The sequence below is a fragment of the Syngnathoides biaculeatus genome, chromosome 11 (assembly GCF_019802595.1).
Source record: "Syngnathoides biaculeatus isolate LvHL_M chromosome 11, ASM1980259v1, whole genome shotgun sequence".
Taxonomy (NCBI): domain Eukaryota; kingdom Metazoa; phylum Chordata; class Actinopteri; order Syngnathiformes; family Syngnathidae; genus Syngnathoides; species Syngnathoides biaculeatus.
Genome location: NC_084650.1, coordinates 21,669,973 through 21,691,822, shown reverse-complemented (window position 1 = coordinate 21,691,822; position 21,850 = coordinate 21,669,973). Strand labels below are relative to the sequence as shown.

At 40.0% G+C, this 21,850-nt stretch overlaps 1 protein-coding gene across 5 annotated transcripts in view; it reads left to right on the top strand.

Annotated features, from left to right (window-relative positions):
- Positions 1–21,850, top strand: part of gria1a (glutamate receptor, ionotropic, AMPA 1a) — a 71,214-nt gene that overhangs the window by 6,694 nt on the left and 42,670 nt on the right. For 4 of the 5 annotated variants that reach the window (XM_061834887.1, XM_061834886.1, XM_061834885.1 and 1 more), the window contains exon 3: positions 15,324–15,563. The exons of the other annotated variant lie outside the window; for it this stretch is intronic. In XM_061834887.1, coding sequence (XP_061690871.1) covers positions 15,324–15,563 — 240 coding nt within the window. The remainder of the gene's footprint in view (positions 1–15,323; positions 15,564–21,850) is intronic. 5 annotated transcript variants of the gene reach the window in all.

The following is a 21,850-nucleotide window of genomic DNA, read 5'->3' as shown; positions in this document are numbered from 1 at the left end:
CACAGCGTGACAGGCTTTGCGGTAGTGAGAAAGCATACAGATCAATTACACCCGAGTTAAGCCATCCCACCTGACCAGGTGCGTGGAACAGAATAAAAACTTGACAATGTCAAACGGCCCTGACCGTATTTTGGGGCTCCCAAGTGTCTGACACTTGGGCTCACATTTTTATAGTTCATTTTCACTGACCACGGCAAAGTCTGAAAACCTCCAGACCTGTTCAATCTTGAAATCGATTAAACAGAATCCCCGAAACATTCAGAGTGGGCTAGCTGAAGACTGAATTGCCCATAGGTTTGAATTTGAGCACAAATGGTTGTTTGTTTAAATGTGCCCTGTGATTGGCTGGCCACCAGTTCAGGGAGTAACCCGCTTTTTGCTCGAAGATGGCTGGGATTGTCTCCAGAACACCTGCGACCCGAGTGAGGATAAGCGGTACAGAAAATGGATGGCTGGATGAATATTTAAAATGTTCTGTTAACATGCTCAATGCACGTTAAATTTGACAAGGGCTTTGGGCTTCCAAGGTGAACACATTGACAGTTAAGCAATTGCTATCATTATTTTTGTTTGGTATGACTGAACCATTGCAGCGTATCAATAAGCAATACTGTATATCAATAAAAGAGTAAATTGAATGCAATGTTGAGAAAGGGGAATTAGTACCGCTTTGCTTGTGTGCATTTTTTCAGTCTGACACTACATCAGGTTATTTTGTCGAGCACACAAACAAAAAAAGCATTTGGTTCAACATTATCATTTTTATTTGACTGATAGGAAAACATTTCTGTCTGTATTTAATTAACAGAAAATACAGGTGTTTTCCAGTACGGGTCAACAAGCAATTAACCAATTTCTTCTTTATCATGTAAATTCACACTGAGTTCTGAATTAAAATCTGTACAAGTATGTGTGTAAAGGATTCAGTCATGCACCTGTACACAAAAACAATAGCTACCAAGAGAATGGCCAGATGTGTTTCATGTATTATTCAGCTGAACACATCCAAAGTAAACACCCAATGGAATTATGACTTTAAATATTGAATGATAACCTCTGGAAAACAAGCTGTGTGAACAACGGTAATGAATAATTCTCCTGCGGGGGAAAGTGAAAAAGAAATGATCAGCTCCCTTAACCGTTTATTTACGTGTTTTTTTTTTTAATTCTCCACATGTTTTGGATGCTCTGCAAGTGTTGCGAAGAAGGTTAGGCTGCCTTTATTTTCCGGTTTGGAGGGTGCTGTGAGAGAGCTTTGGGGTAACGTACTTTAATGTGTAGGTTGTCTGTTACGTAGCAAGGTCCGACTTGGGTGACTGACATCCGCAGCCCTTTCATGATCAGAGGGATTACTTGGATGCGATATTGGAAAAGAATAGCAGGTCAGCGTTCCTACACGATAGTCATTTGTTGAGCGGGAAACAAAGAATTGAATGAGAAATAATAACATAAGAAGCTGGTGAGCATTCTCTCAGGAGGGAGATTTTGGCAGGTGCCGGTTTGATGAATGAGTAGCCAACATCGGGGACGGTGAACGGCCCATAGCAATCAATGTAGATCGGCCAAAAGCGCTCCCCGAGCAGCAGAGTGATGGAGCGCGGAGCAGGCGGAGGACGCAGATTGTTTCTGTGTGCTGTGTCCACTCGTGTTGCTCTCCGCAAGAAAGGCTGAGGAATGCGCACATGGGGCAATAGAGAGGAGGAAAGAAATTGTGAGCCTTCTGCACCTGTCATTTCGTTTCTTTTTTGAGACAAGAAAGAAAAATGGAGAATTGTGTAACCTTTGCTTCTGGCATAACAAGTGGTGGGGTTTAATAATAAAAATAATACTAATTTATTGTTTGTTTGTTTTTTGTTGGGGGCTTTAACAAACGGGGAATGTTCTGAACACCTCTGTTGTGACTACAAATGTCTGCCTCATTCTCCTTCACAATTATTAGCCAACCCATCATTTCCACACAATCATCGATCACTTAATGGTCTGTTAAAAACTCCCAAAACAAATAATACAAATGTAATGAAAAAAGTCGTCCCATCATTTTTCTACCAAACGCTACTAACTGTACAGATACTATTTTATGTTGATTGCCAAGTAACTGTGGTTGACAGTATAATGTATGAGAATAATACATGGGTTGCCATTCACGAGTACTCTATGAGTTCACCCTATATTTTTTAAAAATCTTTATCGGTATCATGATTATTTCTCTTTGATGTTAACCTCATCGCTGATACCTTCGCGGAAGCCTGTATACACACAGAAAGAGATACAAATATGGACCAGTAAGCCAGGAACTTGTCTATTATTTCCTTGGATTTCCGTGGATTTTTCTTCATCTTCTGGATTTTATATTAACGCTCATTTCAACTTTGGACATGTTCGTGTTCAGATCGTCCTTGTTCCTTTTCATGTCCCCTCTCAATGCTTATGGTGCTTCTTTGTATTCAAACATCTTTGCCAGTATTTAAAAGAAATGTGTCATCTCTGGAGGTTCTGACAGCTGGGATGTTGAGGTCTGAGCTTGTGATGTATTGGGCGGGCAATTAGAAAACAATGTGCTCGGGGATGCAGAGTGAGCGCTCCATAATGGCAGCTGTCATGTTTTTGGTGGCAAAAACAGCAGTGAAGTCGTTCCTTTGTCATTGACTGCACATCTCTGGAGCCTTTTCGCAGTCTAATAAAGATCAAATTCTACAAGTATATTAGACAGTGTGACACACTGCAGCTGCTTTCGCCGCACACTGACGTTCTGAGTCACAAGATGCCTCCTCCTGTGGCAACGGATCAGAGCCACGCCGTGTCGCCAGACCTGAAACAGTTGAGGATTGTCAGAGCAGTGGAATACACAACCCACACACAAAAATTTGCTGTTACACGCATGCAATATAATTTCGCTGAGTGAATTAGACTCCAGTGACAAGTAATCGGCCCGGCCCGTGAGCACAACCACATTGAAATTTGTGAAAAAAATGCTGAATGCCAAATACATTTGACAATATGCATATTTATTAATGGATTCAAGCTCATTTCAAGAACAACGTCGAAATTTTGATCAGAGTGGGGGTGTAGGTTTTCTCAGCGCAGGCTTATGATTGCAGAATGTCTGACTTTTACCGAATGACAATGGTACAAATTGTTGTATTTACCAGAAGATATTTAGTAGATCATTGTGATGTCATCCTCCTATTGGAATACATTTGCATGGCTTCTGAAGTTTAATATTCTGTTGTGTTGTGCTATCTACACTCGTGTTATATACTATTCATATATATATATATTTTTTTTTTTTTTGGGGGGGGGTTTGGACACAATGGACAGTACTGTAATTTCTAGCCTATAAGCCTATATATTTTCACATGCTTTCAACCCTGTGGTTTATGCGGTGATGCGGCTAATTTGTGCATTTTTTCCAACGGCCACAAGGGGTTACTCGAGCGGGAAAGGTAAGAGCGAGACCGGTGGAATATATGTGCCGAGGAAGTGACTTCTACCAGTTCAGCCCTATTAGCGCTGCGCTAGCGTGTTAATGCCGTGTCTCGGTGATTTTTACTGGTATGTTTTTTTTAACCGGTCCTGTTAGTGCGGTGCTAGCGTTAGCGTTAGCATTAGCGCAGCGGCGATAACGTTAAATCTGTGTGCCATCTTTCTTTGTAAATATCTGGTATTTCAATGTGGGTTTCAATGTGGGCACTTGCGGCTTTTACACAGCTGGGGCGTATGTTTGTACAAAATGATATTTCCTTTACAAATGTACTGGGTGAGGCTTATAACCAGGTGTGCTCTGTAGGCCAGGAATTATATATACATCCATACATTCATCCATCCCTCCTTCCATGTTTTATACCGCTTTACCTTGATTATATTTGCAGATGAGATGGAGCCTATCCGAGCTAATTTTGGTGAAAAGTGGGGGTAGACCGTGGACATGTTCCCAGCAAATCGAAGGGCACTTAAAAACAAACAGCCATTAACGGTCCCATTAAGAACCATGGTTAATTGAGTCTTTAACCTAACATGGATTTTTTTTAGGGAATGCGGGAGGAAGTCACAGTATCCATGAAAACACTTGCACGGATGGGATGAGCATGCAAATTCCACAAAAGAAGCCCTCATTGAAGATTAAGACCAAGAATACCAGAACACCGTATACCGTATATGTCCGGGAATTGGCGCATCTTAGCAGAACCTGGAAACCTTATGAGGATAAGTGCTGATGGATGGATGAAGGAAACTTCCAGAAATCTATACATCGTATTCTGCCCTGCTGTTGTTTGAAAGGGAAACTGTACAAAAGGAAAACTATTATTTGAAGTATTTTTTTCACCAATTTTGACCGTAATGGGTTCCTCATCAAGAACATTCATTTTAGGAAGAGTAGATGCCACTTGTTCTCGTGCTGCTAAATCAAGGATAGGTGCTGGTTTGCAGGTGGGAGTATGTGTGCTCCTCCCCACAGCAACAATATCTTGAGCAACCTTTTTTTGCAAGTGGTATCCTTCAGTTCTCGCTGTCCAAACAATATCGCATGGTGCCTTTTGACACGTTGTACCAAAACTTCCTACTTTAAATTTGGCTTCCTCATCTGGCAAAAAATATGTACATATTGCTCTATTTGAATCTAATTATACTTCGTACAGTAGCAAAATATTAATATGTTTTTAATCAGTTTGAGTCCATCTAATGTGTGTAAGGCATATTGATTTGTGACAAGTGAAGCTAAGTAATTTCAATCCAAAACATGCATTCAGTCATAAATATTGTGTTCTGATTAAATTACTTTTATTGGATTTATTTCATACCGAAAAGAAAACCTTTTTCTTAAAATTTCAGTGTGCTTTACATTTTTGTATAAAATTAAAAATTCACAGGTTCAAGAAGACGCCATGTTTATTGAATTTCAGACAGCACTGAATGGTAGCGAATTAAGCCTTTTTGGTATGAGTGCCTTCGTTCATAACTCATGCGTGTTAGCTGTAGCTGAAGTCTGGATGGGAGAATCTGCATAAATGGAACGAGCATATGTCCAGGAACTTAAAAAGGATTATTGTCTGAGCAAAGGAATTGTGGCTTTCATGGCTTTGTATTTTTTTTTTTTTTATTTAAAAGAATTCTGAGGAATGTTTCATCTAATAATTCCAAATGTTTGTATTGTAGTGAAACTGAGGCTGAAATGGAATATGTGATAGTGTGGTATTTGTATTATACAGTACTTAGACATATTGATGTTTGAATGGGTCATGACAAATGTTATCAGTTCTTTTTGGTTGCAATTTTGTCTTTATTTTCCGATAACTTTTTGAGTCTTAGCACATGTATAGTGCAAGGGCCGGTCGGTCACTGATCTTTTAAAAAATTGAGAAATCAAATAAACAACAAAGGGTCCAGGATTTTAGCACAAGAGTGTACGGTATATTATTATTTTTGATAAGTGATACTAACAGATGGCTAAAAATTCTTTCTTGTATCACGTTTTCCTTCTCCACATGTTCACCTCTATCACTTCTTCTGTCAGACAATTGAATCTGTATGATACATTTCCACCCTGCACTTACCGGGCAATTGCCAAAGGATTATTGTTAAAGACATAATTGGTACGTTTGGATTTTCGCCCCCTGTGATGGGAGATGGTCTCGGCTGGGGTTCTGACCCGCTGTCCAGGTAAGTATTTATTTAGCAGGTGGCCGGGTTGGGCTGCACACAACAGGGAATCAGTAAGGAGGAGAGACAACAGCCTAGCGGGGGCGGGTTAGAGAAGAACAGAGAGAAACACCCGGCGCTGAGGCGAGTGTTCTTGCACCCTAGATTACCTGTCTAATGAGGCGATGCAGCACCATTGTTTTATTACTTAGAGGAAACGGGAGAAATCGAGATTTCATCCAGCAATCCCTATTTCCCACTGCTAGGCCGACATTTGTTTTCTCTGCGCGCTGCAGTCTCCCCCATTATCTCCTCTCACAAGCAATAATACATCCCCCCCACCCTTACCCACCACTTTTGCACTACCAGTATATACTGTTGACACCTCAAGTATTAAGACATTCTTCTTATTATTAATTGCCCATTAGCCCAGTTAAAGAGATGCCCATCTTACCACAAACTACAAAAGCTTGGCCGTAATTGCTGCTTTTTCTGAGCTTTTAGACATGTTTATGTTTTCCACCTTACTGTTTATGTACCACGTCTTTTGATCTCCCTTCTTTTTTTTCGTCCATCTTGTTTTGCGACACATACATCTCGCACACACACACACACACGCGCACACAGATCAGATACTGTAGTGTCATAAACACTGCTTCATTGCTCTTGCATAAGCTGCAAATCTCCCTTGAGCCTGAGGAGCTAAAGCAGTTTATACGGGGGAATAGCAAGCACACCTCCCTGGAGCGCAAAACTCTAGGGGGCATGCAGCATCTCGAGAGATTTGCAAAGGCCTTAATCATCAAACTCTTTGAAAAAAAATGGACAACAGAAGCATGGTCTTATTTTATTGATTTATTTTTATTTTTTTGCTCTTACACGGAGGTGTTCTGAATCATTTCCATGAAAAGACACCCAAACTCACCCACCCAGTCAATGATGGAGACATTCATGCAGAACCACGCTGGTGTTGTGTCCCTGTCCCTTCGGTCCCAGTCGAGTGCGCACAGGGAGATTGATTGCATTGTGTGAGTCACGCTGTGTCGGAAGGCTCCCTCCCTCGGCCGCCTATCACCTGAGAGTTTCTACAACGGCTTCATGTGTGAGATGCTCCTTGAATAAGATATTGACTTCCTTTATTAGGCCTCTCATTAATGTAACTTCTTATCCTTCACAAGATAGATGGGAGCAGTGTGTGCGCGTCTTTGTGTGTTGTGTGTGGGTGTGGGGGGTGTTATTATGCTCTGTTTTTATTACACCCATCATCTGACAGTTATCAGCCATGGGTGGCTGAGCGGAGCGTTCGTCTTCTGGTGTCTGGTGTCAGATGTGTTTATCTCCCCTCAAAGTGCTCTGTGGTTGATTGAGTGACCTTTCACCCTTGCAGAGGTGGTATGTTTTAGCCGACTGATGTGACAGGAGATGCCCTGCCCGTGTCATTGTCTCCCCCTTAGCGCTTGAAAAAATATGAAAACAATACAGCATCACTATGACAGGATGGACAGACTGAATGGAGTTCAAAATGAACTGTTTTAAATAAACATCCATTTTAAAAATCTATAATAAATCAATGTAATGTACATTCCACAATGTAATTCAGCAAAGGAAAGATACATAATGCTTTATTCAGTAATGTAAGAGCAAGATGCATTACAGGGCTGTCAGTTTATTTTATTTTATTCTTTGCATTTTGCAACCTGTGTAAATTGAAAAAGAAATCTGGACTGCAGATTTTTCCGGCTTGAATATATAATTATCTTGGGAATGGAGCATGACTATTAATGGAGAAACTGACTCAATTGTGCACAAATGTGGAAGAATGTTGGCCATGGATTTAATATTACTGGTCCTTCTGTGGGTCTTTTTCTCTTTTGCCTCGTTTCATTTTTTCCCCATAACATAAAATCCATAAGGAGTGATGTTGCGACGCATCCTCATCAAACGGCCTATTTTGCGGGGTCACCAAGCATGTCAGTCGTCTGTCGAGAGGCCCCGTAAAATGGACCATTTTGTATGACTGAATAGGAGCTTTCCAATCAGTGTACTCTCTTTCCAGATGAACCTGACTTCTTTCCACTGTGAAATTCCCTCAGCTCTTCTGACCTTAATGATGCACAGGATAATGGCAGGCAAGCCCAAGGGTAGCCAAATAGTCGTGTCTTCCATCAGTGCGCATTCCGAGAAAGCATAGTGTGCAACATGTTGGCTGTTTTGATGACATCCTGTATAGAGTAGCCTGCATGTGACTCCAGTGAGTACGAGAGTCAACAGTGCACATGATTTGGCTGAGACCGCATTTGAGAAAAACAGAAAAACTGATGACTAACTTAAAACAAAGCTACCAGATCGTACTAGATGTTAGTAAGACCGATTCAAAGTTTCAAAGTTTGGACTGGCAACGGGCAGGTGGCGGGATACACCCTGAACTGGTTGCCAGCCAATCGCAAGGCATATTGAGACAAACAGCCACACTCACAATCACACTTAGGGGCAATTTAGAGTGTTCAATTAATGTTGCATGTTTTTGGGATGTGGATGGAAAACGGAGAACCCGGAGAAAACCCACCCAGGCACAGGGAGAACATGCAAACTCCACACAGGCGGGTCCGGGATTGAACCCAGGACCTCAGAAATGTGAGGCCAACACTTTACCATCTGCTTCACCGTGCCGCCAATTTATATTCTTTCAATTTAAGAAAAAAAAAAGAGATCTGAGGTCAAGCGGCATCCTGTGACAGATTTTGTTGAACTGTTGAGGTTCCACTTTTGTTTTCAGGGCAGGATAACATCAGCGTGTCTGCTTTGTTTGTGGAGTACGTCGACAGACATTTTTGGGGAGCTGTCATTACAGTGGTTTGTTTTGATTTTCTGTTATCATAGACAGTTCAATTCATCTTTACATTAGCTTTGATTAATTTACCACAGGACATTCTTCAGCGCTAAACCAACTATATCGCTAAAAGGTAAAATTTGTATTTTTTTCCCCACTGTTGTTATTTAAAATGACCTGGTGTTCATGGTTTGAACCTTTTAGGTTTAGGTTGGAATTTTAGGTTTATTGCTGACCTGTCTACGGTCTCTGACCTAACATCCTCCATCATGTATGAAATGGGATGCACTGGGGGGAAAAAAAAAAAAAACAAAACAAAACAAACTGTCACTAACATGCCCTCCTTGTGCAGCCAACACAGACATTTTTGTCATTTGGTATTGTGCATCCGACACAGACATTTCTGTCATTTGATATTTGACTCATGCTAAGGAGAGGGACAGCTGAAGGCTACAGGCAACAGTGAATAGGGAAGAACGTAACTGTGCGAGTTGTTTTTGACGCACCCTCCTGTTGTGTCCCTCGAGGATTTAAGATTTTCTTTCATGTGGCTTGGAACTCTTTGGCCTCAGCTGTTGCAAATCACTGCGCTGTTCCCTCATTGGAAAAGGCTGGGAGGTGCGAGAAATACAAACATTCCACCGAGCATCTATATGCATAAGGCTGATGATTTTGGGCAATGTTTTCTTTGAAGTGGAAATAAAAATGTGACGCAGAAGAATTGTGAGTCAAATCCTCCATTATTTCACATACCCTCTCTGGATTTTGTGAAGCCGAGCCAGTTTGGCAATTTCACTAATTTCCGGAGATGAATCCTAATTATGACAAAACACTCAATTTTCAGTTCAGATTTCTAAGGTTTTTAGAAGCTGTAATCCCTGACAGAGAACTCTAGTGGTGTTGCCATGACAGCTTACTCTGATAAGGAGACATGTTGCTAGGACCATTTTCTCTCAGTCTCTCAGTCGTGCTTCCACTGATTTTATACATAAGAAATATCACTACACTCCCCCTTAGCAAGTCATTTAAAAGATTGTTGCTCAAGTTGCTCTGATCAGGTAGTAGAGTGGTCGTTCCCTCAACCTGGACGTTGCAGGTTCAATTGTCACCTGTCCTTGAGGAAGTTACTGAATTTCCTGGTAATTTTGATGACACCAGTACGTGAATGAAAAAACAGTACGAAACAACTTTGAGTATGTTTTACCAAATCCAGTCATATTTACATCATTTCATTGTGAGCAGTTCCTCCATCCCCTCAAAAAAAAAATCCCATTAGGAGTGTTTTTATTTTGTATGTGAGTTTGCCTACCTCACAGAACTTTTAGTGTACATAATTCATGTTTTTTTTTCTTTTCTTTGTTTTGTTTTGCATGTTTTTCTTTTAAATTATGTTGTCATGGACCATATTTGGGAATAAGTGTTGCGAAAATATTCAATGAAAATCTCTTAGACTGATGACTTGAACATTTTCTGAATGTTAAAATCACACAAGGTGACAGTTTGCCCTCACATTTTTACGTGCGACTTTTTAGGCATCGTTTTGAGAATTGTGCGAGATTTAGTTTCTTCAAAACTGGAGGAGCGATGCTGTATATTTGTGGTCTGCTCACATCAGATTGAGACAACTTCATGCTTCTCTTACCAGACTGAAGCAGGTGGTCCATACCAAATGGCTGCAACATTTTTTTTCTCTTATCATACTAAGAATAATAATAATAATAATAAGAGACACTGGAGCAAGTAGAAATTAGTCATTTCTAAGGTAACAGGCTGTACTGTAAAGTAATATCGCAGTGTAGAAAATGCAAAACCGGCTTTCAATTCATTTCATCCAGGCACAACACTGAGGCTACCATAAAAATTGCATCTAGGTAAAAATGCAACATATAGTGGTAGAATAGCTCCGAATGTGCATTTACAAGCCAGAGCATGTGCAGGCTATGAAGAAAAGAGTCAATGTGGTGAGGTGCAAAATGTCTATTTCAGGGCTTGCTCTAAGTAGGGTGAGTCACCGGGCTTTTGAGCACTCGAGGTTATATGTGTGTGTGTGTGTGTGTGTGTGTGTGTGTGTGTGTGTGTGTGTGTGTGTGGACATGTATTTTCATGTGTAGATCCCCTCACCCCTCCCAGAACCCTCTGCCTTCGTCATAGGCATGAGCACACATTTGCCTGCCTGGAGGGTGCAGGTCTGTGACAGGTTAGGCATTTTGGATACAGTCCATCCTCACTCTCTTTGCCCCGGCTTCTGGTGGTGAGCTGGCTCCGGTGCAGGGGACGGGCAGAAATATCAATCTGTTTGGTAAATACTAAGATAAGGGCCACCGATTGCCACGGCAGAACTGGCCCCGACCGAAAACTGCATGTGTGAATCTAGTACGCCACTAACGATGAGACTGTGAACATAAACGGGCTATTTTGGGATATTAGGGTGTGAATGAATTCAGCTTGACAGACAGAAAATGAGCGAAAGAGAGGTGGAGAGAGCGAGGGATAAAAGCAAATGATAGATGGAAGCCGCCCACTGCTGCCAGTGAAATGTCAGTGGAACCCCGGGGATACATTGATTAACCTCTCTACTCCTAATCTGCCTTCAGCTCCTGCAGCTTTCTCTGACGGTAAACAGACAGGCTGGTGGAAAACAAATGGAGAGGGTACTGGTACGGTGTGCATTTCTCCGAATGGAGCACCTGGTTTGGAAGAACGCGAATACTTTTGAGTTCGAAAACAAATATCTTTTGTTGCTTTAAAACAAAAAAAAGTCCAGCCAGGTGCTGTGAATACGGTCTACCTTTTATCTTGCATGAGGAACCATCATTTTGTCTCGTACAATCACTGGAGACAACTAATGCATGAATTGTACTTCAAACACTTTCTGTTCCCAAGAGGAAATCATAGGCTTTCATACAAAATATTGCACAGCCAATGTATTGAGAAATACCTTTTTTTACCTACACAGCTTTTTAGATTTCATTTTTAAATATAATAAAAAAACTAAACGGGGAAGTCAGGTTTCTCGTACGTTAGTGTATTGCAGTGATAATGTCCGATACACGAGAACTTCTAATTTAATTTTTTTCAAAATAAAATGAATTAATTCTTATTATTATATTATATAAATGTAAAATTAATTATTTTTGGGCAGTCAGTCTTACTTCAATTATTTATTTATGGTTCATTTTGACCACAAAGAAATAACAAACATTAATCCAACTATCACCACATAAAACCTTATTATAGTGCATAAATATTTATACTTGCAAAAGATTAGCAAAAAAAATGATGGTCTTAATTTTCATACAAGTTAAAAAATAAAGCCACTGGGGGACAAAAATATATTGTGACTGCAGATGTTGACTGAGCTGCAATCATATCGCAATTTTCTTCCCCCTAAAGTTACAGCCACAGTCCCGACTTTGATAGTGCTTAACTTTTTGTCAGAGCATCGTAAAATTCTGTGTTTTATGGTATATAAACATTTTGCATTGTTGGTGGGGATGGCTTTCTGCAGTGTGTATCACTTTGACAATTCCCCTTAGAGTATTATTAATTCACAACTGCATGGAATTAATGGAACCCTCCAGTGTGATTAGACAGAACCAATAAGGAATCACAGACCAAGTCGTGGGTATTTATTCAATGAAATGTTTCCCATTCTAAAAACAACAAAAAAAAAATGTCTTTAAGCAAAGGCCCATCATTCTAACCAGTAGTTTTGAGACTGCATTTATTTATGTCTATACTCTATTGCCTGGTTGTTATATCTATGGCTGCTTGTAATCAATCCCTCAGTCAAATAAAATAAAGATACAAAACAAAAAAAATCTGAAGAGATATTAGTGCGTCAAACCTTGGAAGAATTTGTGAAATATTGGTATGATTGATGACTAAACAGGGACTGTGTCATTATTTCCTTTATTGCCATTTCTTGTTTAATGATTGCGATTTATTGTTGCGCATTAATAGTCTCATTTAAATCCCATTAAACATCAAATTAAAAGTGTTTTGCTGATCATTCATGTTTTCTTCAAAGAATGGTACACGTGTCACAAATCCTGCCAGGGCAATCAAACTGATGAGCACTACCGCATTTCAAAACGAGTGCTCGTAAATACAAACTCAAACTTATACGTGTTCAGATAAACCACAAACGTTTTGTTTTGTCTTTTCTGTCTCAATCAAATTTACTGATTTTAATTTAACAGATGTTCAAAAAGGAAGTTGAATGATGTTGATTCTTCTCTGACCAGTATTTTCTATCATCATACTTAAAATTTTGAGTGGCTATGATTGGTCAAAAATACCCAATAATGTCATATGATCTTTGTATTTTTAATAACTGTCTTCTCCCACTGGGAAGGATAGAAAAAAATTCTAATAACTGATCTGATCATTCTGTTTTAATTTTTTGGGAGTGTGCCATTTGTTTGAAATTTCCTCTCTCTTCATTAGACTTTTTTTGAAGTTTCTCCTTTTTTCTCTGTCTTTAGCTCAACTTACTTCCATGGTGCCTTCTTTTTCTCCCTCTCGCAGTCTCTGTTTGTCCTTCTCAGTCTGGTCTGCACTCCAGTCAGTGATTAGTGCCTGAAATGCAGACTCGATTAGCTGAGTAAGGTGCTGTGGGATGTTTTAACTCGCATGCATTCTGTGTGCTTTATCACCCGCCAAACCACGAATGTAAATTCTTTAATGGCGGCTTAAAAAAGAAGAAACCTTTTGGACCGTAGGTCTGGGTATATATGGGACTGTTTCTGGGTCCAGACCTGGACAGCAGTCTGCCCATTAGTGAGTGTATGGTTTAACTCAACAGAAACCAAATTAACATTTTCTCTATTTCTATGACTATTTACTGTGTACATAATTGTGTATACTGCACACACTGTGATGCAAAAAATTGTTTGCTATAATAACCGCGTCTAAATATAATTTGCCTGTACAACTCATTTAGTACAGCCAAGGCGTAAATAATCCTTCAGTTAGTGTTGGTTTTTGGTTTTGCCGCTTCCATGTAGACGTTTCTCCAGATTCTCTGGATCTTTTTGATGGTATTTTGGACAGTAAATGATGAAATCTGTGAATTCTTTGCAATTGTATATTAAGAACCGTTGTTTTTAAATTGTTGGATTAGTTGCTCATGCAGTTTTTCACAAAATGGTGACCCTCCCCTCCTCGCCTGTGCAGAACTGAATCTTTCGGGAAAGCTCCTTTTATACTCAATCATGACACTCACCTGTTTCCACTAGACCTGTTCACCTGTGAACTGTTCCAAACAAGTGTTTTTAGAGCATAACTCATCTTCTCCCATGTTTTATTGCCCCTGATCCAGGTTTTATTGTTAATGTGTCGCATGCATCACATTCAAAATGAGAAAAAAAACATTGTTCATCAGTTTGAACATTAAATATCTTGTCTTTGTATTCCACTCAACCGAATATTGTCACGAACCTCCAGTGCGGGGCTGCAGCTAAATGCAGGTCTCCAACATGACGATATGGTGTTAGGCGTAGTTTTGTTCAGGTTGAAGTGGCACAGAAACATGGTGACGAGGATATCTTAACACTGCACTATTTTCAGTGGTGGAGATTTCTACTGTCAGTGAATACAACTCACAAACTCAGGGAACAACGCACAATGAACTGGCAAATGCCAGTGACCAAAACTCCAACTTAAATACACCATCTAATTACAGTCCAAATGGGAAACAGCTGTGAGCGGTGACAGGTGTCACCGGCAAGGGCAGTGGCCACACCCCTCTTGGCCATAGTCCAGCCTGGCTCATGACAAATGTAAGTTGAAATGGTTTAGCAAGTCATTGTATTATATTTTTATGCATGTTTTACACAATAAGCCAAGATCGCTAGAATTGGGCTTTTTACAAAGAACCACGGTGACAGTAGGAAAAAAACGTGCACAAAAAACAGTTCTGTCTTAAACGCCATTATGCATGACCTACCAACCTAATAGGACATTTTTTAATAAAAGTTTGAAGAAAAAGTTTTTATCTTTTTCGTGTTATCCTTCTGTCCTATGAGTTACGGTTGTGCCTGCCGCAACACTTTCCCTGGAGGATGTAAAGCAGGCTGTGCACATCTTTGGCTCTGTACTGTATAGTAACTACTTAATTTATAGTGCATAGTTCTGAGGATTATGCATGACCAGATTCACTTCCTCAGTCAATAATAGCAATCGATATAACTTCTCAATGAGCGTTACACAGTGGAACCTCGAGAGAACCAACTGTAAGTTGCAACAGGGTCATCCACAGTGAGGCACTTTTTAAATTTTTTATATATCCGCCCGTATTCATTCATTCATCCATCCATCCATTTTATTTGCCGCTTATCCTCACGAGGGTAGCGGGGAGTGCTGAAGACTATCCCAGCTGTCAACGGGCAGGAGGCAGGGTGCACCCTGAGCTTGTTGCCAACAAATCGCAGGACACATCGAGAGAAACAGCCGCACTGACAATCACACCTAGGGGCATTTTAGAGTGTCCAATTAATGTTGCTTGTTTTTGCGACATAGGAGGAAACTGGAGTGCGCGGAGAAAACTCACGCAGGCACGGGGAGAACATGCAAATTCCACACAGGTGGGGCCGGGATCGAACAGAACTGTGAGGCCAACGCTTTACCACCTGATTCACCGTGCTACTCCCCATATTATTGTACAGTACAAAATTGTTGCTCTTTAGGTTTGTATCGGGGCCTAAAATGCTCAGTACAGCACACAGTTATTGTAAATAAACATTTTAAAAAGGTTGAAAATCTTTCAAAGTTTGTGAGGGCTTATCAGCATTTTATATACATTGCTTCAAAAAAAAAAAGATTTCTATTTGTAATCATTATTATTTTTCTGCAGTCTGCTCCCAGTTCTCCAAGGGCGTGTACGCCATCATCGGCTTGTATGACAGGAAGACGGTCAACATGCTCATGTCCTTCTGCGGCGCTCTGCACGTCTGCTTCGTTACGCCTTCCTTCCCGGTTGAGACGGCGAACCAATTTGTCATCCAGCTAAGGCCCGAGCTGCAGGACGCTCTCGTGGGTGTGATCGAGTACTATGGCTGGAAAAAGTTTGTCTACATGTACAGTTCGGACTCTGGTATGTATCTATCTATCTATCTATCTATCTATCTATCTATCTATCTATCTATCTATCTATCTATATCTATCTATCTATCTATCTATCTATCTATCTATCTATCTATCTATCTATCTATCTATCTATCTATCTATCTATCTATCTATCTATCACTCTGGACTCTTTATTAACACATGATTGGGGGGGATGAATGACAGAAAGAAATTATACAATACGGCAAGAGATCAAATTAATAGACCCAAAGCTCGAATAATGCTATGTTTTGTCAGTATTGACCACAAAATGTGTATGTTGGCAATTGGCTGGTGAACAGTCCTGGGTCCCCTTGTACAGCTAATTACTGTGGAGTCGAGTATAACTTGATTAGTATCCAACTACATTAGACAAGAACAGAGCGTCCTAATTTCACATGCATCCACGTCTAATTATGGACCTTAACAGTGTATGTTTTAATAAAGACATCTTTATGGACAGAGGCCACATCGGTCATGCAGCCTGCATGGTCTTCGCATCATCACGACAACGGTGTGTATGAATGAGGAGCTGTCAGGCCATTTTAAACTGTGTAATTGTCTTTATACTGGGCTAGAATACTTGAAAAGAAAAATAAAATCTCCAGCATTGACTGGCATATAAATCACACAATAGAACTAAAAATTCAGCTTTTCATTGTTCTCATGTCAGCAGGAATTTCTGATGCTTGAAAACACACAGATAGAATTAGAGAAGTCATCTTCATCTTTCCTGATTTTCTTCTCTGGAAAACAATCAGCTCTATCCTCCCCATGTTGCCAGACCCTGTCTCAGGTGTTTTAGTGTATGACCACAAATGGGGCCTGAATTTAATCGGTCAGTCCAACTTTATTGATACAGTGCTTTTTGTATTCATAAAATGAAACTCAAATTCCATTACATGAATTAGTACAAAGTCATAACAAAGACATGGATGGTGTCCATAAAGACACCGACACTAATACGCAGACACACACAAATATATACACTCTTAGTTTTGCCCATTTTAGGGGGTTGGACCGGTTTAATCCATGTAAGTGAATGGATACCCCGCCCTATACATTAAACTGCTGGGTCAAAAGCGAGTGATTTCATTATGCTGACAACTGAGCACAGACCTGAGTGTTTGGATGAAGAAAAATGGCTGCTATTTGTGGAGTCGCAGCCCAGACTGTGGAAGAAAAGACAAGAAAAGCATTTTCATTCGTGGAGTCACCACTTTATCGGCGAGCTGCTAAATAACTTGATGTTGACGGGAACGTTACTGTTCGCATAGTGTATGTGCATTTTCATATCTCATCAAGCACCAAAATACCACCTCTCCCACCCACGGCATATCAAGAATTTCAAGCACTCAGTTATATTCATGTTATCAGAAGGTAATGCTAATCTATGCACCTAAAAAAATAATCAATGGTGTTTTTCATATTTTTTGGCATTAGCATGATCATGTTTCAAACAGTATAATTTGGTGCCTGGACAACATCCGTCGTTTGAATGAAGTTTGGCATTTTTGACCACCCTCATTGTGTTGGCTGGACAAAGCAATCTTGTCTCATCACAAAAATTGGCAAAATTCTAAATTACTACATCTGTCCATCCATCCATCCATCCATCCAGCCATCTATTGTCCTCTGCCTATCTGGAGTCAGGTCATGGGGCAGCTGCTTTTGCAAGTAAGCCCAGACTTCCCTCTTAGCAGCCACTTCATCTAGCTCTTCTGTGGGATCCCAAGGTTTTCTCAGGGCACCTGTCAGTCTCTTCAGAGTCTCTTGAGTCATCCCTGGGGCCTGCTCCATGTGGGACCTGTCCAGAATACCTTAGTAGGTACAGTAGGTGTCGAGGAGGCATCCTGACCAGATACCTTCCCAAACCACCTCGGACTAGAATGGCTCACTCACAGACACAAAATTGGCAGACAACGAAATGTGAACTCAGATGTTTGATTTCTCACTGGTGGCCAAGCACTCCATTGAGCCAACTGTTAGAAAAAAACAAGCAATTAAAAAGTCACTTTTACAAAATGCAACACGTACCTTGTAAAAGACGGATTCCACAATCCGACTGCTAATCTTATTGATGAGCAGTGACGGTAAAGATGTTGTCCTTTTTTCCTTTTTTTCCGCTCTCATGATGCATGGTGGCCTTTGTGCTCTGCATGTCGTTAAAGATTATTTTCAATGTCTTGTGATCCCTTCATCATCCACGCACTGCGTGTTCATGATTGCACACTGCATGTATACTGGATGACTCCCATGCAATTGACCGGTTGAATTGAGTTGGTGAAATCCAGATAAGAACGCTTCTGTCTGCCAGGATACAACATTGCAGTCAGCTCTATCTCCAAGGTTATTTTAAGGCTTTGAGGTTACAACTAATTTTTTCAATTGAAGCAAGTTTCACTTGTGTGGGGTTTGTATTTCGTCACACCCAATCTGAGTATTTCCATGAAATATACGCAAAGATGTTAGTTCTGACATATATTTGTTTCATTTCACAATGCAGCAGCAACAAATACATCGTTTTTTTTTTTTTTTTTTGTTTTTTACAAAAGCTAAGATGAGGGGAAACAGATTTGATAGGCCATTAAACCATCATGAAAAAATCAAATGGTTTTCCCAAAGGGTTATTTCTCTATTCTCAATTGTCTGGTGCCCAACAGTGCTTGTGGGAGCTACAGTAGATTCCATTAAGATATTATTCTCATTTATGGTGCCTTGAAAGGATCATTTCACTTTAGCTTATCCTATGAGGCCCTTTGTCAGCCTCATTCTAAATCACTGGGGTGCATCAGGTTCTTGTCTTCATCTAAAATGGGATTTTTCTGAGAGGGGAACATGGCCAAAAAATGGAGGGGAGGAGAAAAAAATGCAAATAAAGTTAACAAAAAACATTTAGAATGTGAAATAGACAAATAAAACTTTGAAACTGATCAGCAGTGCAAAGCAAATTCATATTTAGCATTTCGTGCACAAGGTAACAATGTGATTCACTTGATTAGAAGCATTTTAGCATTAAAGAAGAACGAGGCTCTTAAAACATTTCAGAACAAAAGGAGCAAGTGCAATTAAAAACAATGTACAGTGCAGTAAATAACATTGCAAAATGGAAATGTTTTAAAAAGCATGAGAAAAAAGAAGAGTTTTAACTTGGACCTCAAGAAATTGACACTTTGGAATGACTTCAATTGTATTGGCAACGTCTTCCATTTGCCTAAATCTTTGCTGCTTCACCAAGTTTGGACTCTGTACTTGGTTATCTGTTTTGAGTCATCAGATAATAAATAGAGGCCTCCTGGGGTTGTATTGCATTAGCATGTCTGTAATGTATTCAGGACCTTAACCATTTAGTGATTTATAGACCAGTAGCTGAACTTTAAAGTCTATTCGAAAGCTGACTGGGAGCCAGTGTGGAGACTTTACAGTTGGACTAATGTGTCAGCACGGTGAAAACAGAGTTCTGTGGGCGGCACAGTGAAAGTGGTTAATACACCCGCCTCACTGCTCTGAGTACTTGGATTTAAGATCCAGCCTTGCATGTATGGTGTTTGCATGTTCCCCCTGTTCCTGTGTGGGTTTTCTCTGGGTGCTGCAGTTTCATCCCAGATCCTAAAAACATGCATCGTAGCTTAGTTGAAGATTCTAAATTGCCTGGAGGTGTGAATGAGTGTGAATTATTATTTGTCTGAACTGTATGTACCCTGGGATTGGCTGGCAACCAGTTCAGGGTGTACCTTACCTCTCGCTCACAGTTATCTAGGATAGGCTCCAGTATACCCATAACCCTCTTAAGGATCATCAGTATTGAAGATGGATGGATAGATGGTTGTTCTGATCTCTTCCTTCGAAGATGCAACATTCTGAATGAGGTTCAGCTGTTTAATGCTCTTTACAGGAGTCCAATTAGAAAACCATTACAATAGTCAAGTCTACTTAAAACAACAACATCGATGAGCCCAATTGAACTGTAGTCCTGTGGAGACACTGCTTGATATAACGTATCAATATTTAGGTTTTGAATAATTTGTCACAATGGTCAAACTTACAATGATTGCAAAATAACCTCTCCCCTTCAGGTAGGAGCAGAACCATTAAAGCGCTGTTCAATTTAGTCCCACCTACATTTTTAACATGATCACCAGTATGTTATGATCTACTGTATCAAAAGTTGCTCTGAGATCCAACAAGACCAAGAACAAGATGATTGGCTGATGACTAGTTCAGGGTCTAATCCGCCTCTCACCCGAAGATCTCTGAGATAGGCTCCAGCATGCCCGTGACACTTGTCAGGATAAGGCGGTACAGAAAATAGATGGATGGATGAATATTGTCAACATGAATGTTAAAGTCTCCCGTTTGACAGAATAGTTACAGACTATACAAATCACAGACAGCAGCCCTCAAAATTCCTCCATAAATTCTCCATTATACCTTGGAGGGGTATAAAGTATTGAAGCAATAACCTTTAGATCACCTTTAACTAAAAAATAGGGATATTAAAAAGAGCTAAAAATCACCCAGTATCTTTTCTTTACACGAAAATCATGTTTTACAAGTTAGAAATTCATATTATAAAAACATTGACTTTTTCCATTTACATGAGTAATGTCAAACTTGGAACAAATTAAAACCTGTAACAACATCAACCAAAATATAATAGAAAAAAGGAATGTCGAATGATCATTTATTAATGATCTCTTAATTTTGATTGTAAATACATTATGCTGCAACAAAAAACAGTTATACATATATTAACTTGTAATCATATGAGCAAAAATGAAACCTTACGTCAAGAAAGATTCCATGTTTTCTTGAGTAATCATTAAATATTTGTTTTCAGATCTGAAATGGGGTCCTATGCTCAATAAAGGCTGAGAATCACTAAAAAACTAGTGTGCCAGTCACATCAAAGTCTGACTGTGGCCAAAGGCCAGGAAATTCCATATAGTATGACTTATTGCATGTTACTTTTACAGTGTTAATACAGTAGTAGGCTCAAATGTATATTGCATGGCTCCCGTCCTTGGCACTTGACGGTGACTTTGGAGGCCAATGATTTTCTTCGGGAGCCTTGATTGACAGCATCCTATGCCACCATTGCACACATCAGCTCCAGTGTTGAATCCGTTAACTTAGTAAAAAAGCTCGATTGGATTTCACTTTGCTTCGGTTTGCAAGGTCTCTCCGGCGAAGTGCATCACTTCTCATCCATGCCTTCCGCTTTCCTGGCTGTCTTATTTATTTACTCATATTGTGGTTATTTATGGCGATCGAACGTCATCCATCCTTTTGTTGCTTAATGACTTGGCGTCAAATAGGCAGCATAAATTGCCTGGAGAGCAGCTGGTGTGCATTGAAATACGGCCAAGGCATCATTTTCCAGAGGCAGTGACTGCATTTCTCATTTTTCTTTGACCGAGTGTTTTTGTTGTTGTGCATAAGCCATTTTTACATTTGCTAAAAGTGTATCAAATGACTGAAAGGACACGGCCAACTGAGCGTGGGGGTATGCAGAGCCACTGTCTGTAGGCCTCGCAAAAAAAGAGCTAAATATTGGATCACATTTCTAAATTTTAGATGTATTCTCATTATTTGGGTAACAGCTGCCAGTCGATTGCCAAAGTGAAATAATTACATTTTCTCACCGGAATGTTTGTGGCTCCCAGCTTCAGTGGCTGACTTCCGAGAGAAGCGGAGCAAAAAGCAATGACTTAAAGCTTCATGTGTTTTCCTATCACATTTTATTTCCTGTTTTACTAAGAGTTCTTCTCTCAGTGGTTGTTCTTGCTCTCCAGCCATGGCGCTCCTGTGTCCAGGCAACAGTGTACTGAGGCAGTGTCACTTGTAATTGGTGCTTGGAGGATGTAAACCAGGGTGTGATGCTGTCTTTGTGCTGTGATGCATGGGCTGACTGTTTGTTGGTGTAGAACTGGTCATTATTTAGGCCGGCACACTTGGAAGTGTCAGTGTATTGAATGGGCTCAACCACTCATTACACTTTATCACTGAAGCTACAGGGGAGTAGTGGTGGATGGACTTGATTTCTTTACTTAAACTTCTCTACTCAGGTAAGGGAAAAGCAGAGGAACTTGTAATATTTTCCCAATGATATCTATCTATCTATCTATCTATCTATCTATCTATCTATCTATCTATCTATCTATCTATCTATCTATCTATCTATCTATCTATCTATCTATCTATCTATATCTATCTATCTATCTATCTATCTATCTATCTATCTATCTATCTATCTATCTATCTATCTATCTATCT